The sequence below is a fragment of the Malus sylvestris genome, chromosome 5 (assembly GCF_916048215.2).
Source record: "Malus sylvestris chromosome 5, drMalSylv7.2, whole genome shotgun sequence".
In the NCBI taxonomy this organism is placed as follows: Eukaryota; Viridiplantae; Streptophyta; class Magnoliopsida; order Rosales; family Rosaceae; genus Malus; species Malus sylvestris.
The window spans coordinates 30,491,664-30,509,017 of record NC_062264.1 but is presented as its reverse complement, the minus strand read 5'-3'; the positions used below and the strand labels follow the sequence as shown (position 1 = coordinate 30,509,017).

The following is a 17,354-nucleotide window of genomic DNA, read 5'->3' as shown; positions in this document are numbered from 1 at the left end:
GTTTGAATTTTTTTATTGTAACTATTTCTAATGGTATTATAATGAGGGATTTTAAATTTATAGGATTATAAATCTCATAAAATATCAAACAATTAATGTCAAAACTATAAAACTATAAATATTAATAGTAATATAATGAGGTGCTCAAAGTCAAGGGACCTTGATCAAACTTTGAATATTATTAAGATTTTAATCAAAGAATTTTAAGGATTATGGACCGCATCCAAAATATCCCTATCATTTTTCTTTCGAAATTTGTGTTGTTGCTATATTAAACCAAACTTATCTAACGGAAATTCCAATAAAAAGAGAATTGTATTCAATTCCTTCTAACTACTGTTATATAACCCAAGTCCAATATGAATTAGGGCTGGTTTGGTATTGTTGTGTTTTGAAAAAAAACTGCTGTGAGAATAAGCGGCTGTTATGAGAATAAGCGGTTGTGAAATAAATCAGCAGAGTGTTTGGTAAACTTTTTTGTTAAAGTGCTTTTGGAAAAAAAAAAAAGCAGTCTGATAGTGGGTCTTTTCATTAAATGAGCACTGTAGCTCTGTGTGCTTTGAAAAAAAAAGCCAGTTTTCCAAAACTGCAAATAGTAGCTTTAGCTTTTTCTTTTGATTTCAGCTTATTCTCACAGCAACTTCCAAAATAAGCCATTTTTTTCAGTTTACCAAACACCTAAAACTCTCACAACTTTTTTTCATGGGTGTTTTTTTTTAAGCACCTCACTCCCAAACCACCCCTTAGTATTGCATCAACTTGCTTTAAAATACCAATGTCAAAATGTCACAGAGTTTTAGATTACACAATTTCACAGTTATTGTCACAGAACATTACATATTCAATTCAACTGTCTTAGGATTAGGGCTATAACTTGGCTCGAAACAATTCGGGCTCGCACCGTGTTTTGCTCGTCGAAGCTTGGGTCATGAATGAGCCAAGCCAAGCCTAGTTCGGCTCGATTAATAAACAAACCAAGCTTGAGCGTTTGTGGTATGTTTGGCTCGTAAACCTTATGAGCACCTCAAAAAAATTTACGACATAACTCGAAGTAGATTTGAATTCAGCTAGGTCGAATATATATATTCTCAATTCTAATTAAATTTGTTATAAGAATAATAATAGTTTTTTTTTCGTATTTCTTGTATAATACTTAGAAGAAAACGGGGAATATGAATTTCAAACCCTCAGACACACATATACATTACCTTCAATCTGTGCTGTTCGATTTTGTCGATGGGAATCCAGGTCGAAGATCCGAGACCAAAATTTTTGTGCCCGTTTTCGCTGGAAACCATGGCTCATCTGGCGAGCCACATCCAAAACTACGAGGTCCGATTCCTCCCCGAGTTCTTTGACTCTCTCTCAAATTGGACGGATTTTCGAGTGGAACTGTTCGCCATGGCCTGCAGCAACGCAGCGGCCGAGTTGCTTGGGGAGGCTGAGATGGACGCATCACAAAAGAGAAAGAAAGAGAGATGGCTTTTTCCATTCTATTTCTCCAGGAGGGCTTGCTGGCGATAGAAGGGGTGTTGTCCCTGCGTCAGGATTTTCCTTTAGTGCACAACAGATTTGGAAAGTAATCAAAGAAAACAAGGACTTGGATCTTCCCGCTCACAAGGTTTGTTAGTTTATCTTCTTCCCATTGATAATTTGTGGTCTTCACTTCTCATATGCATATAATATATACACATACTGTAATTTAATTAGGTTATGGTTGCTACGGTTCGGTGTGAAGAGATTGCCAACCAGAAATTCAAACAGTCGGTCCACGATGAGGTATGTGGTCATTTATCTCCATTTTTGAGATGCTTATACTTCTAGCGTATTCAAGAAAGTTTTATTCGTCATTACTTGGGTGAACACGATTTAGGGTTAATTGGCACTGCAAGAAGCTGTTGAAACTGGTCCCGTACAAGGCTTTGGTCAAAGGCTCAGTTCCATTCTAGCCACCTATCTTTCCGAGTAAGTTTGGCTCTGGTTTAATTATGTTTTTAATCAATCATATAACTTGAACGCATTTTTCACATGTAACACCGTCCACCTTGTTTTTTTGGGTTTTAATTTTGCCACTAAAACTAAATGTTTATATGTATTCTTACCTGTTGTGTGTTTACTATTCGTTGGAAGGTTTATTGTTAGTGTTCTATGGGTTTGTACTGTTTCTAGTTCTGACTTTATTTTGTATGTCTTGATCTCGCTTATGCACCATAGGTATGACATGGAGGCCATCTACTTTGATGAAGGTGTAGGGAACTCAAAACGGCAACTGTTGGAGTCAAAAGCATTGGATGTATGTCTACTCTCTTTTGTCTCTCTAGGGTTTAGTTAAGTTTTCAGTTTCTTGGACAATTTTTGCAACTTAGGGAAGCCGTGATTAGTAGTGGTTTTAGTTAGGTTGTCAGTTTCATATGCTACGTTACTGTTGGCCTCAATCTGATAAAATTTGTTTGTTTTGTGTTTTTTGATTGAGTGTTTGAATTGGTTTCTTGGGTAGGATAGTAGAGAAATTAAAAAAAGAAGGAACTTGGAGATTGATTTCTGCTGTGCAGATAATGCAGCAGACTTAATTGAATAAGTAGTGTGAACATTACACAAGAGTATGGTGCATTTCCATCACCCATACTTTTCTAAAAGGTGATTGACAAGAGGCTTTAACAACCATTAAGCCTTACTACTCCAGATTACATCCTAACCCTTCATTTGGGGTTAAATGATTTAATCTGAAGTGTACACTTGTCACTCACACACTTACACAAACATTTAAAAAACAAAACTAGCCGTTGGAGACTAGAACCCTTCATTTTCTTTCTTCTTCTTCGATGCAGATGACATCCTTTTGCTCGGGAGTATCTTGCTGCCTTCGACTCCCCGACTCCAGGAGCTGGTTAGCTTCCAACACTCCCTTCTAAACTGCTTCTGGGAGTCAATCCGAGCAAACCCCTCAGGTAATTGAATCTCTCCTTCGGTAGTGCTTTTGTGAATATGTCTGCGATCTGATCTTCTGTGCTGCAATAGATTAGCTTGATTGTGTTGTCCTGCAATGCTTCTCTGATGAAATGATATCTTCTCTTGATGTGTTTTGTTCTCTGATGAAATACTGGGTTTTTAGTCATGGCAATTGCAGAGGTGTTGTCACACAGAAGTGGTGTGGCTTCAACTTGCAATTCGCCAAAATCTTTAAGTATGAACCTTAGCCAAATAGCTTGAGATGTAGCTTCTGATGCACTCACATACTCTGCCTCGGCTGTGGACAGTGCAACACTTTGTTGCTTCACAGAGGCCCATGAAAATACCCCTGATCCGAAAGTGAAAGCATAGCCTGATGTGCTTCTACTATCATCCTCACTGCCACCCCAGTCACTGTCACAGAATCCAATTAGAATAGATGACTTTCCCATCTCATATTTGATCCCATAATCAAGAGTTCCTTGTACATATCTTAGCACTCTCTTAGCTGTGCCCATATGTATCTTGCTAGGATTCTGCATAAACCTAGAAAGTAGGCTTGCTGAGAACATCAGATCTGGCCTTGTTGCAGTTAGATACAATAGACTGCCAACAATGCTTTTATAGAGACTAGCATCTGCAGGTTCACTTCCATCCTCCTTCTTGAGCTTCTCATTTGCAATTAAGGGTGTAGAAACTGGTTTGCAACCCTTCAAACCAAACTTTTCAAGCAAAGTTTCAGCATACTTCTTTTGATGAATAAAGATGCTACTTGCTTTTTGAATTACCCCAATGCCAAGAAAATGATGCAAGAGGCCTAGGTCAGTCATCTCGTACCTCTTCATCATTTCTTCCTTGAACTCTTCCATCATTGCAGCATCATTTCCAGTGTAGACAACATCATCCACATAGATTGAGACAATGAGTGTCTTGTTGTTGCTTTCTGTCTTGGTGTAGAGTGTAGCTTCACTAGGACTTTTCTGAAATCCTTTCTCAATGAAATATGAATCAATCTCACTGTACCAAGCTCTTGGAGCTTGTTTTAGGCCATAAAGAGCCTTCCTTAACTTGTACACTTTTTCTGGAAACTCTTGATTTGTGAACCCTTGAGGTTGTTCCACAAACACCTCCTCCTCTAGCACTCCATTTAGAAATGCAGATTTAACATCCAATTGATGCAGCTTCCAACCCTTCTTGGCTGCTAGTGCTATCAAGGTCCTTATGGTGTCTAACTTTGCTACTGGAGCAAAGGTTTCATTGAAGTCTACACCAGGTTTCTGTGAGTAACCTTTGGCCACTAACCTGGCCTTGTTCTTTTGCACAGAACCATCTAGATTTAGCTTCACTTTGTACACCCATTTTACACCAATCACAGGCTTCTCACTTGGTCGATTTACAAGTTCCCAAGTGTCATTCTTTTCTATCATTTCAAGCTCTTCCTTCATTGCTTTCTTCCAAGCTTTGTCTTTCTCAGCTTCTTCATACGTTTCTGGTTCTACTACACAGTAATTACATGTAGCATAAATCTCATCCAGATTTCTCAATCTTACTGGAGTTGAACTAGGAGTTGTTGTCTGTGATTGACTTGATTGTGGACTCATAGTAGCTTGCTGTGGAGTCCCTTGTATGTCACCATTATCTGTGACTTCTTCTTGAACTGAGGTCTCTATAGGCTCCCTTGTTTGCCTTTTGTTTAGGTCAATTTGTAGAGAGACACTGTCCTTTTCCTCTACCATTGTATCCCAGTTCCACATTGAGTCTTCATCAAAGATAACATCCCTTGATAGGATTATCTTTTGAGTCAACACATTATAAACTCTGTATCCTTTCTCACTGGTACCATAGCCTACAAAAACACCCTTGTTACTTGATTTCTCCAACTTGTGCCTTAGTTGATGAGGGATGAGATTGTAGCATACTGAGCCAAACACTCTCAGATGCTTCACAGAAGGCTTCCTTCCACTGAACACTTCAAATGGAGTCTTCTTTTCCAATGCCTTAGTAGGACACCTATTCAATAGATACACTGAGGTGTTCACAGCTTCACCCCAAAATTTATAAGGCATGTTCTTCTCATGCATCATAGACTTAGCCATTTCGACTATAGTCCTATTCTTCCTTTCTGCAATCCCATTCTGTTGTGGTGAATATGCCACAGTGAGTTGCTTCTCCAACCCTACATCTTCACAGAATACATTGAACTCATGTGAGGTGTACTCACCACCCCTATCACTTCTTAGTCTTTTGATTTGGTATCCACTTTGCAATTCCACCATTGCCTTAAACTTCTTGAATATTGTGAATACCTCAGACTTGAACCTCATGAAATACACCCAACACATCCGTGAATAATCATCAATGAAGGTTAGGAAATACCTGTTTCCACTGATTGTTGTTGTTCTCATTGGTCCACACACATCTGAGTGAATCAATTCGAGTGGCTTTGTTGCCCTCCAAGCCTTTCCAGCTTCAAATGAATCTCTGTGATGCTTGCCAAACACACACCCTTCACAGATTTCATTGCATTGATCCATTTTTGGTATACCTTGCACCATTTCATCCTTTTGCAGATTTTGTAAGCTTGTCATGTTTAAATGACCAAGTCTCTTGTGCCATAGTTTCATAGAACTTGTCACACTTGCTTTCTTTGCCACTTCTTCTAAGTACTTCAGTACAAGTGGAAAGCTTCTGTTTTTCACTTCCACTTTGGTCACCAAGTTTGATAGGGATCTGTCATCATAGATCTCAACCACAGTTCCCCCAAAGAGTAGGAAATAGCCATGCTCCATCATTTGACCCACACTAAGTAGATTCTCATCCAATCCAGGCACTAGCATCACCTCCCTTATACATCTTCTTCCTTTCTTGGTGTTGATAACCAGAGTTCCTCTTCCAGTGGCTTTGACAATGTTTCCATCACCCATTTTCACTTTTCCAGTGAAGTTTGTGTCGATGTCAATAAGTAAAGACTCATGTGCAGTCATGTGGTTGCTGCAGCCACTGTCAATGTACCACACTTCATTGTTTCTCTCCATTTTTGCATTGAAAGCACAGAACACATTTGCTTCTTCTTCCACTTGATTTGCACAGTTTACTTGTTGCACATTCTTTGATCTGCAGTCCTTCATAATGTGCCCAAACCTGTTGCATTTGTGGCATCTAGGCTTGTCCTTGAACCAACACTCTCCAAGGTGGAATTTATCACAGTGCTTACATTGTTGCTTGGTTCTTGGACCTACATTGGTGTTGCTGCCTTGGTTAGGTCTTGAGTTGTGATACCCTTTTCCTTCCCATTTCTTGCTTTTGCCCTTCCACTGTGGTTTCTGATTGCTTGCACTGGCTTGACTACTAGATCCAACATTGAGTGTTTGAAAGGCTTTCTCAGGTGCAGAGTCAGCATGCCTCTCGAGCCTTTGATCAAAAGCTCTTAAGGATGCCATCACCTCTTGTACACTGAGAGTTTCAGTGTCTTTGGTTTCTTCTATAACACTCACTATTGAATCATAGGGTTTAGTCAAACTAATCAACAGTTTTTGGACAATTCTTTCATTAGGCAGTTCCTCACCATATGTTTTCATCTTGTTTACAACATCAAACAGCCTAGTGAAGTAGTCTTTTAACAGCTCATTTTCCCTCATTCTTGTATACTCAAAATCTCTTCTAAGGGACTGAAGTTTTACCTTTCTAACTTTGGTGTCTCCTCTGTATTCTTGCTGTAAAACTTCCCAAGCTCCCTTTGCAGTCTCTTCATTTGCTATCCTCGGAAAAATGGTGTCTGAGACAGCACCTTGAATGATTCCAAGTGCTCTAGCATCCTCCATCCGATTCTGCTTCAGTGTTTTGAGTTGTGTTTCTGTGAGATCCTCCTCTAGAGCATCGATCTCCATCTCAGGTAGTTCATACCCATGTTGAACCATATCCCATAGATCATATGATTTGAAAATGGTTGTCATTCTTATTCTCCAAAAATCATAATTCTCCCCATCAAAGACTGGAGCTTTTAGCTCACTGCTACTGCTGGATCCTTTCATTTCCAGAATTGTTTGTTGATTATTGTTATAGAAGACACTACGTTGGTGCTCCCAAAGATCTTATCTTGCACAGATTACGCCCCGAAAGTTGTAAGATCAATAACAAAGCTCTGAGGCCATGATAAAATTTGTTTGTTTTGTGTTTTTTGATTGAGTGTTTGAATCGGTTTCTTGGGTAGGATAGTAGAGAAATTGAAAAAAGAAGGAACTTGGAGATTGATTTCTGCTGTGCAGATAATGCAGCAGACTTAATTGAATAAGTAGTGTGAACATTACACAAGAGTATGGTGCATTTCCATCACCCATACTTTTCTAAAAGGTGATTGACAAGAGGCTTTAACAACCATTAAGCCTTACTACTCCAGATTACATCCTAACCCTTCATTTGGGGTTAAATGATTTAATCTGGAGTGTACACTTGTCACTCACACACTTACACAAACATTTAAAAAACAAAACTAGCCGTTGGAGACTAGAACCCTTCATTTTCTTTCTTCTTCTTCGATGCAGATGACATCCTTTTGCTCGGGAGTATCTTGCTGCCTTCGACTCCCCAACTCCAGGAGCTGGTTAGCTTCCAACACAATCTCTGAATGAACACCATTATAATGAAGTGGTTTGGCAACATAAACTTTATCCTTCAAGTATCGCTATCAAATAATTATGCTTAAATCAACAGCTAAACATCATTACTGGAGCATGACTTTCTTCTCCACAACAACAACAACAACAACAAAGCCTTTTCCCACTAAGTGGGGTCGGCTATATGAATCCTAGAACGCCATTGCGCTCATTTGTGTCATGTCCTCCGTTAGATTCAAGTACTCAAGTCTTTTCTTAGGGTCTCTTCCAAAGTTTTCCTAGGTCTTCCTCTACTCTTTCGGCCCCGAACCTCTGTCCCGTAGTCACATTTTCGAACCGGAGCGTCAGTAGGCCTTCTTTGCACATGTCCAAACCACCGGGACCGATTTTCTCTCATATTTTCTTCAATTTTGGCTACTCCTACTTTACCTCGGATATCCTAATTCCCAATCTTATCCTTTCTCGTGTGCCCATACATCCCACGAAGCATCCTCATCTCCGCTACACCCATTTTGTGTACGTTGATGCTTCACCGCCCAACATTTTGTGCCATACAACATCGCTGGCCTTATTGCCGTCCTATAAAATTTTCCCTTGAGCTTCAGTGGCCTACGACGGTCACACAACACGCCGGATGCACTCTTACACTTCATCCATCCAGCTTGTATTCTATGGTTGAGATCTCCATCTAATTCTCCGTTCTCTTGCAAGATAGATCCTAGGTAGCGAAAACGGTCACTTTTTGTGATCTTCGCTAGATTGCTCCGGTCATTAGTGTGGATAAGTATATAAATTGATAGAGATAGGAAAGCAAACACAAGATGTACGTGGTTCACCCAGATTGACTACGTCTACGGAATAGAGGAGTTCTCATTAATTGTGAAGGGTTTACACAAGTACATAGGTTCAAGCTCTCCTTTAGTGAGTACAAGTGAATGATTTAATACAAATGACATTAGGAAAAATTGTGGGAGAATGATCTCGTAGCCACGCAACTTCTAAGTACCGGAGTGTGGTATCGTCTTGACTTGCCTTATCTGTCTCATAGGTACATGTGGCATCTTCTCTGGAAGTACTCTTCCTCCATCCAGGGGTGGTATCTGTAACTGGTGGAGATGCACAAGGTAATGTATCAATTTCACTTGAAGCTTACTTGTAGTTTCATGCTTGGTCAAGCGAGATACAAACCATGTAGTAGGAGTCCCCCAAGTCGCCGAGCTGGGGGATCTGCTAAAAGAGGTGACAGACAAGGTAAGCAATCAGAGCTCCGGCTGATTGTTCACATTCTCCCCTATCTTGCAGGCAGCATGAAGGATAAAGAGAAGAAAAATGAGGAGAGATGATATGGGATACTTTTGCTTTTGAAGAAGTAATTTTCCACAGGCTTATTCTTGAACTGGGCTGGAGGGTTTTCTGGTTTCCTCCAGAGTATAAGGCCGACTGAAGAATTTGAGGGTCAAAACAAGTCCATCAAATCTAGAGTACGTTCGACCCTGCTGATATGGGATACTTTTGCTTTTGATAGAGTAGTGGATGTATCGGCACGTGTGCTGTTACGCTTGTCTCCACATGCTTCCTTGTATCCTTCTCACTTGCCTTATCTGTTCCTCAGGCAGATGCGGTATCTTCCCTGGAAGCATAAGATGTTGAAGATGAGTACTCGAGAGCAATGCCAGGTAAGTAATCAGGTAAGGGGTTCCAGGCAGTCAGTTCCTGGCTGGAAGCCTGATTCCAAGTGCTGACTGATTGCTCTCTTTCTCCTTGTCTTGCAGGTAAGAACAAGGCCAAAGGGAAAGACAGGGAAAAAGCATGATATGGGATACTCTTGCTTTTAACCCTGATGATATGAGATATTCTTGCTCTAGTATAGCTTGTTTACAGAGGTATTATCGGGGGAAAAAAAAGCTGAATATTTCGAAAGGCTTTGTTGGGAGTGCCCTCTCAGATAAGAGAAAGGGTTGAGCATTTTTGCAGGTCTGCCTGTCCGTTAGGAATGGAAGTCAACATATATAGGAGTCTCCCTAACATCAAGTAATAATGCTATTCCTTTACCCTGCTTGGTTATAGCACGGTAGTGGGAGCTGCCAGCTTCACATGTTTTAACTCTGTCAGAGCACTTTGAAAAAATGGTTTGTGGTATCTGGAAAGCTGATGTTGCGTGTGAAGATTACAGACCTGTCGGGGGTCTGGCTCTCGAGATTCGGAAAACGATGCCTTTTCGATTTTTGAGAAAGCAATCCTGCTGGGGGTCTGGCTCTCGAGATTCGGAGAGCGGTGTCTCTTCGATTTTTGAGAAAGTAATCATGTTGGGAGTCTGTCTCTCGAGATTCGGAGGACGGTGCCTCTTCGATTTTGGAGCAAGCAATCTTGTTGGGAGTGTTTTCTCGAATGAGAGTAAAGGTTGGGCATGTTTGCTAGTCTACCTTGCCACGAAGCACAGAGGTTGACACACAGGGACTTTCCAATTATCCAGCAGTGGTACTGTTCCTTTACCCTATCTTCGATTTTTGAGAAAGTAATCATGTTGGGAGTCTGGCTCTCGAGATTCGGAGGGCGGTGCCTCTTCGATTTTGGAGCAAGCAATCTTGTTAGGAGTGTTTTCTCGAATGTGAGTAAAGGTTGGGCATGTTTGCTAGTCTACCTTGCCACGAAGCACAGAGGTTGACACACCGGGACTTTCCAATTATCCAGCAATGGTACTGTTCCTTTACCCTTGTGGGTAATAATATGGTAGCTAGACCTTCAAAATTTATGTGTCTAAACTTTGTTAGTGTTGTTTCTTTGCAATTCTTTTACCCTTCTTGGTCAGAGCGGTGTAGTGGGAGCTGCAAGCTTCACGTGTCTCAACTTTGTCAAAGAACTTTGGCAAAGTTATCTGTGGTACCCATGAGCTACTGTTGCGTGTGGGAAGTGGGTGATTGAACAGTACGATTCATGTGCTTTCTACTTCACCAGAAATCTTCGACAAAATGCCCATAATTTCCGCAAAGCTGAGTGTGCGTGTGACAGGTGCTGACAAGGCTGGAAAAGTAGGTGCCTCTTCGATTTCTGAAATCGGCCCTCGTGGTCTCTGAGCAGCCCAGCTTTTGAGAAAGCAAGTCTCTTCGATTTCTGAGATCGGCCTTTGTGGTCTTTGAGCAGCCCAGCTTTTGAGAATCTCTGAGCAGCCCAGCTTTTGAGAAAGCAAACGCCTCTTCGATTTCTGAGCAGGCGCCTCTTCGATTTCTGAAGCTTCATCGAGTGCAGATTTTTATAGGGGCTGACATTAAGTTCCAAAGCACACTTGAATATCCACCAGTAGAAGCTCCATTCTTGCACTTCTAAGATCTTGATTTGTCCGACCTCTTATCTCTTCAACACCTTTGAAAATGTCTGGCCCCTCCGACCGTCGTTTTGACTTGAACCTTGTTGAAGAGGCAGCCCCGCCTTCTCCAGACAACATATGGCGCCCATCCTTCGTCTCCCCTACTGGTCCTCTTACCGTTGGGGATTCCGTGATGAAGAATGATATGACCGCTGCGGTAGTGGCCAGGAACCTTCTCACTCCCAAAGATAACAGACTACTTTCCAAACGGTCTGATGAGTTGTCTGTTAAGGATTCTCTGGCTCTCAGTGTTCAGTGTGCAGGTTCTGTGTCTAATATGGCCCAACGCCTATTTGCTCGAACCCGCCAAGTTGAATCATTGGCGGCTGAAGTGATGAGTCTCAAACAGGAGATTAGAGGGCTCAAGCATGAGAATAAACAGTTGCACAAGCTCGCACATGACTATGCTACAAACATGAAGAGGAAGCTTGACCAGATGAAGGAATCTGATGGTCAGGTTTTACTTGATCATCAGAGATTTGTGGGTTTGTTCCAAAGGCATTTATTGCCTTCGTCTTCTGGGGCTGTACCGCGTAATGAAGCTCCAAATGATCAATCTCTGATGCCTCCTCCTTCTAGGGTTTTGTCCAATACTGAGGCTCCGAATGATCCCCCTCCGGTGCCTTCTCTTTCTGGGGCTCTACCGACTGCTGAGACTTCTCCTAAGCAACCTTTGTGAAGGCTCCCTCTTGTTTGTTTATTTTGACTCAAGTATATGTACATATTTGTAACTTATCGGGGATATCAATAAATAAGCTTTCCTTCATTTCAACGTATTGTGTTAAATACACCAAAGCCTTCTTCGCTAAGTTCTTTGAATTTTCTTTTGTTGAAGCTTGTATGTTGAAGCTTTGTGAGTGGAGCATATAGGTTGAGGTAGTGTTCCCTTAATTTCCCGAGTGAGGAAAACTTCTCGGTTGGAGACTTGGAAAATCCAAGTCACTGAGTGGGATCGGCTATATGAATCTTAGAACGCCATTGTGTTCTGTCCTGTGTCATGTCCTCCGTTAGATCCAAGTACTCTAAGTCTTTTCTTAGGGTCTCTTCCAAAGTTTTCCTAGGTCTTCCTCTGCCCCTTCGGCGCTGAACCTCTGTCCCATAGTCGCATCTTCTAATCGGAGCGTCAGTAGGCCTTCTTTGCACATGTCCAAACCACCGTAACCGATTTTCTCTCATCTTTCCTTCAATTTCGGCTACTCCTACTTTACCCCGGATATCCTCATTCCTAATCTTATCCTTTCTCGTGTGCCCACACATCCAACGAAGCATCCTCATCTCCGCTACACCCATTTTGTGTACGTGTTGATGCTTCACCGCCCAACATTCTGTGCCATACAGCATCGCCGGCCTTATTGCCGTCCTATAAAATTTTCCCTTGAGCTTCAGTGGCATACGGCGGTCACACAATACGCCGGATGCACTCTTCCACTTCATCCATCCAGCTTGTATTCTATGGTTGAGATCTCCATCTAATTCTCCGTTCTTTTGCAAGATAGATCCTAGGTAACGAAAACGGTCGCTCTTTGGTATTTCTTGATCTCCGATCCTCACCCCTAACTCGTTTTGGCCTCCATTTGCACTGAACTTGCACTCCATATATTCTGTCTTTGATCGGCTTAGGCGAAGACCTTTAGATTCCAACACTTCTCTCCAAAGGTCATGACTTTCTTCTCCCAAAAAAAAAAAAAAAAAAAAAAAAAAAAAAAAAAAAAAAAAAAAAAACGGAGCATTACTCCGTCTAATTACATTACCAGAAGCTTAAAGTCACTAATTTCACTCTGATAAACTGAGAGGACAAATACAGCTTGCTTGTTATGTAATACGCGAAAAGTAACATAGCCTTATACTTCAGATGGTCTTCAAAGTTCACAAAGTTCAAAATGAAATTGGTTAAAGGGTCTGTTGGACTTGGTGTGGTCAACTTTGTAAATTCGTAGCTGCCACTAATGAGAATCATATATGTTTCTTTCCTCTGAATTGTCCAGTTTGTTTACCCTGCGTACTCGGCCATGCTCGGACACCTACGTTGTAAAGCTCTTGAAGATTTTCAAGTGAGGCTGGAGCAATCATTGAACAAAGGAGAAGGATTCGCTTCATCTGTTCGTACCTGTGCTCAGTCTTCTATGCTTGAGTTTGAGAAAGGATGTGCAGGTAATAGATTTGTTTAACTAATTAACATGTTTGTCAACCAAAATATTTCTTTCATTACTTCAACATGTTTCTCCTTTCAGATGCTGCCATACAACAAACTAATTGGGATGCTTCAAAAGTCCGGGAAAAGCTTCGACGTGATATAGATGCACATGCATCATCGGTTCGTAGTGCAAAACTGGCAGAATTGAATTCCAACTATGAGGTAGTGCTCTGATAATGTATCAAAGTCGTGGTTATTCTAAGACTATTCTTATGACGTTAGGCTCATAATCTGTTGTTATTCAAATTTCTTAATGCAAATACCCTTTATTTTTCGGAAAAAAAACTTTCTTCGTCTTTAAGTGGTTCTGTAGAAGCTCTACTCGAAACTGGTGCAAACGACACCTGGGCTTCGATACGAAAACTACTTAATCGTGAGACTGAAGTTGCAGTATCAGAGTTCTCAACTGCAGTTGCCAATTTTGAGTTGGACAACGAAACGGTTGCCAAAATGAAGCAACTTTTGAAGGATTATGAGAGAAATGTGGTGGAGACAAAGGCAAGAGAAGAGGCTGGGAAAATTATGATCCACATGAAGGATCGGTAGGAACTTGTTAAAAATCTTTTCTTTTTTACGTTGTTATTTTGGTTGCTGATCACTTCTGTTTTCATTTCTCAGGTTTGCCAGTCTTCAATTATGAGATTCAATGCCTAGGGTTTGGACTGGGAATGAAGACATTAGAAGTATTAGCAAGGATGCACGAACTGTGGTAATCACTGGGAACTTTTGTGGAAGTACATGTTATCTATCTTTCTGACTTAAACTGATGTTTTAGTTGTTTGATCATCTCTTTCTTGCAGTCTCTGAAGCTTTTGTCGACCATGGCTGCCATTCGCCTGGATGAGAAGCCAGATAATATTGAAAATGGCCTCGTTTCTTCTCTCGTGGACGGGACTGTTAGTTTTCATCTTCACAAAATAGGAAACTAGGACCTTCTACAGATCCTCTTGACTGAAGCTCTTGGGAAGAGCTACCATTAATTTATGGGTTTGGTTTTTATGCAAAATTTTTCTATGATGAAACTCCTTTCTCATTGAGGTTAACTCTAAACTAGGTTTCTTCAAAGGATACCTTAATCACCCCAGTACAGTGCAAGTCATTGTGGAGGCAGTTCAAAGCAGAGACCGAATTGTTTTTATATCGTTTAATCAGAGTTGCATCCCGAATAAATGGATTTTTTCTTTTATAAAATGTTCTTTAAAGATTTGGATTATGAAAATATGAAGATTGGAACATGTTCCTGCAAAAGTAATGAACAACTGGTAGGAGGAACGTGGAAATAGGACGCATGCATTGTCCTCGGATGACATTTTGGGCGGGAGTTCTTGTGTAAATTGGATTTAGTTTAGTAGTGAAACCAAACATATGGAAACACTTCATATTGAAAATCGCGCTGATTCTTGACTTGGGAACGGTTTAAGTCAGATAGGACCGACTTATAATCAAGTTCAGTGTATTCTTGTTTTTTCTACAAAGAAAAATCCTAGCATCCTAATACTATTTTTGTAACGAGCTCCCTATCTTTATGCTTATAGCTCTGCTCGATCATGATGTTGTTTGCTTTTGTACTTTCAGGAGGCTCACAAGCGGAGTAACAACGGGCTACCTCCTCCATGGGCTACAATGGCGATGATCGTTCTTGGTTTTAACGAATTTATGATGCTTTTAAAGTAATTAATTTCGTTCTTTTTTGTTTCCCTTTGCGAGTTTTAGGTTTTGGACATTTTTAAGTGTCCAGACGCTAATGTCTTGCACATATGTTAATCACTGTGCCTTTTTTCTTCAAATGAAACAGGAACCCTCTCTACCTCATGGTTCTATTTGTTGCATTTTTACTTTCAAAGGCCTTATGGGTACAGATGGACATTACAAGCTCATTCCCGGAGTCCTCAGTGTCATCCAATATCTCGTCATCAGATACCAGCATGGAATACTCAATCCCTCCTTTAAGACAAAGGCGAACGGCAAACGTTGAGGAAGTTGAATCTTCATGATGTATGATCTCTGTTGTTTGTACCGTGTGCATCAGATTAAGGTCACTACAGTGCGATAGTTTTCATTCTTTTTTATTTTGTTTTTTGTTTGTAGTTACTGAAAATTTGAAATAAAAATAAACGGGGTGCCTGGTTTTACAAATTAACCACACGTTTTTGCCACACGTTTTGGGATGCACGATTTATATCAACTTAATGGACGTGGATGACTTTTTCTTTTGTTGACCCAAGGAGGTTGACATGGGTTTAGATGTTTCAATATGTATCAGTAGTCAGTACCCACCACAGAAGTTGTCAATGATCTCGACGGTATGCATATATGTATCTTTTCTGAAACTTCAATCTTAGCCGTCAACGTTCTTTACTTGTATTCTCTGTCACCTTATTTTCTTGACATGATATTTTATAATATTGATATATAAATTATATAAAGAAGATGAACCACAGAAGTTGTCAATGATCTCGACCGTATTCATATATGTATCTTTTGTGAAACTTCAATCTTAGTCGTCAACGTCCTTTACTTGTATTCTCTGTCACCTTATTTTCTTGACATGATATTTTATAATATTGATATATAAATTATATAAAGAAGATGAACCACAGAAGTTGTCAATGATCTCGACCATATTCATATATGTATCATTTCTTTTGTGAAACTTCAATCTTAGCCGTCAACGTTCTTTACTTGTATTCTCTTTCACCTTATTTTCTTGACATGATATTTTATAATATTGATATATAAATTATATAAAGAAGATGAAGTGTTTGAGAGTTGATGAAATATTCTATTTTGAAATATTCTCTTTGATATTTCTCTTCTTTTTTTTTCATAAAAAGGTCCCTCCACATGATTTTCCACCGTCCAATTACGTGTCGGTAGGGTTACAAGACCATTTTTGTCTCCCTTGGGCCTCACCTGAAGTTGCTTTTCTTTCAGATGACACTTCAAGAGTCTTTCACTTGGAGTAGATGATTACACACATCATTTTTAAACAAAACACAACCACTGCCATTTTTTTCAGTAGTGATCTGAACCACTGCAGTGCCATAACGATGGGTACCGCCATGGCCACCCATCTCATGGAGCCTCCTCTTCATCCTCCTTCCAGTCAAAATTTCAGTTTTTAATAACATGGTTTGTTTATTTATTATACGACTATTAGATTATTAAATTTGGCTGAATTTAATATAATTAATTTTTAAAAAGAACGTAAAAGATTCAAATTATGTATACCAGATGAAAATAAATAAATAAAATAGAGCGAAATTATTTTAATGAGAATATTACTATCGTTACAATTAATGGAAGATGAAATATAATGAGCTAGTGTTATCTACATCCCGAAGTGAATGAGAACATTCAACAACGGCAAGTTGCTGAGAAGGAAAGCGTATGCAGAGACTTGGTCCAAATGTAAAGTTGGGTCACCCAACTGGGTGTGAGAATGTGAGGACAAAAAAAACTAAATTATATAAGGGTTTATAAGTAGTTGGATTACTTCTTATATTACCAATTAATTTTATAAAAATGCTATTTTTACTATATATTTGTACAATTATTTATATTATCTATCTAATAGAGATAGGATTCACATGCATTGGTTGACACTACCATTATTAGAGAGATAAAATAAATGATGATATAAATAGGTAGTAAGTGTAACATTACTCTTGATTTTATTGTTGAATTTCAACTTTCTTAATCGGGGAAAATGTATGAAACAAGTCGCATCTTTTGTAGCTGCCTTTCTTTTAAGGACAATACTTGGGTATTCAATGGGAAGTACCCAAATTTACTCACCTCTGATGTGCCCTAGTAATATTACAACATGTGTATTTCAAAACTTTATCCCAATATTTGTATCTTACTAACCAAACACTCAATTATCATTTTAAACCCTAATTTTCAATCGTCGGATCGGATGAATGGAAGAAGATCAACGGACAAAAATTAACAAGGGTGTGTGAGAAGTAAAATGAGATCTGTGAATATCACACCCCTTCAACCCCTTCAACTAATATGAACAAAGTCTTGGCCAACTTCAGGTGGGAAATTGAAAAAGTGGCCGCCATTTGATCATGCAACTTGGACGAAATATATTACAAGTAAATTACATAAAATTACGTTAATTATCGATCGAACTACAATTTCATACTTCATGTTTTAAATATTGTAATGTTATACCTCAATATATGAATTCATTGCAATGTCAGACCTCTGTTAAATTTTCTGTCAA

General features: G+C 39.7%; 1 protein-coding gene, 2 long non-coding RNA genes and 1 pseudogene across 3 annotated transcripts; 3 read left to right on the top strand and 1 right to left on the bottom strand.

Annotated features, from left to right (window-relative positions):
• Positions 1 to 932: 932 nt before the first annotated feature.
• Positions 933 to 14,526, top strand: LOC126622766 (protein ROOT HAIR DEFECTIVE 3 homolog 2-like; annotated as a pseudogene).
• LOC126624195 (uncharacterized) lies at positions 2,535 to 7,557 on the bottom strand. The gene is made up of 2 exons (XR_007624004.1): positions 7,460 to 7,557; positions 2,535 to 2,798 (listed from the first exon to the last, which is right to left on the bottom strand). It is a non-coding gene; the product is annotated as an uncharacterized LOC126624195 (long non-coding RNA).
• Positions 8,952 to 10,317, top strand: LOC126624194 (uncharacterized). The gene is made up of 2 exons (XR_007624003.1): positions 8,952 to 9,238; positions 9,335 to 10,317. It is a non-coding gene; the product is annotated as an uncharacterized LOC126624194 (long non-coding RNA).
• On the top strand, positions 14,010 to 15,260 carry LOC126624193 (protein ROOT HAIR DEFECTIVE 3 homolog 2-like). The gene is made up of 3 exons (XM_050293233.1): positions 14,010 to 14,107; positions 14,696 to 14,790; positions 14,916 to 15,260. Exons 2-3 carry the CDS (start codon positions 14,744 to 14,746, stop codon positions 15,112 to 15,114), a joined length of 246 nt encoding a protein of 81 aa, XP_050149190.1. The 5' UTR covers positions 14,010 to 14,107; positions 14,696 to 14,743; the 3' UTR covers positions 15,115 to 15,260.
• Positions 15,261 to 17,354: the final 2,094 nt, after the last annotated feature.

Bases quoted from the DNA above. Each gene is read 5' to 3' on its own strand.
- LOC126624193 (XM_050293233.1), top strand. From the start codon at position 14,744: ATGGCGATGATCGTTCTTGGTTTTAACGAATTTATGATGCTTTTAAA. The intron at 14,791-14,915 runs GTAATTAATTTC...CAAATGAAACAG, and splicing joins GAATTTATGATGCTTTTAAA to GAACCCTCTCTACCTCATGG.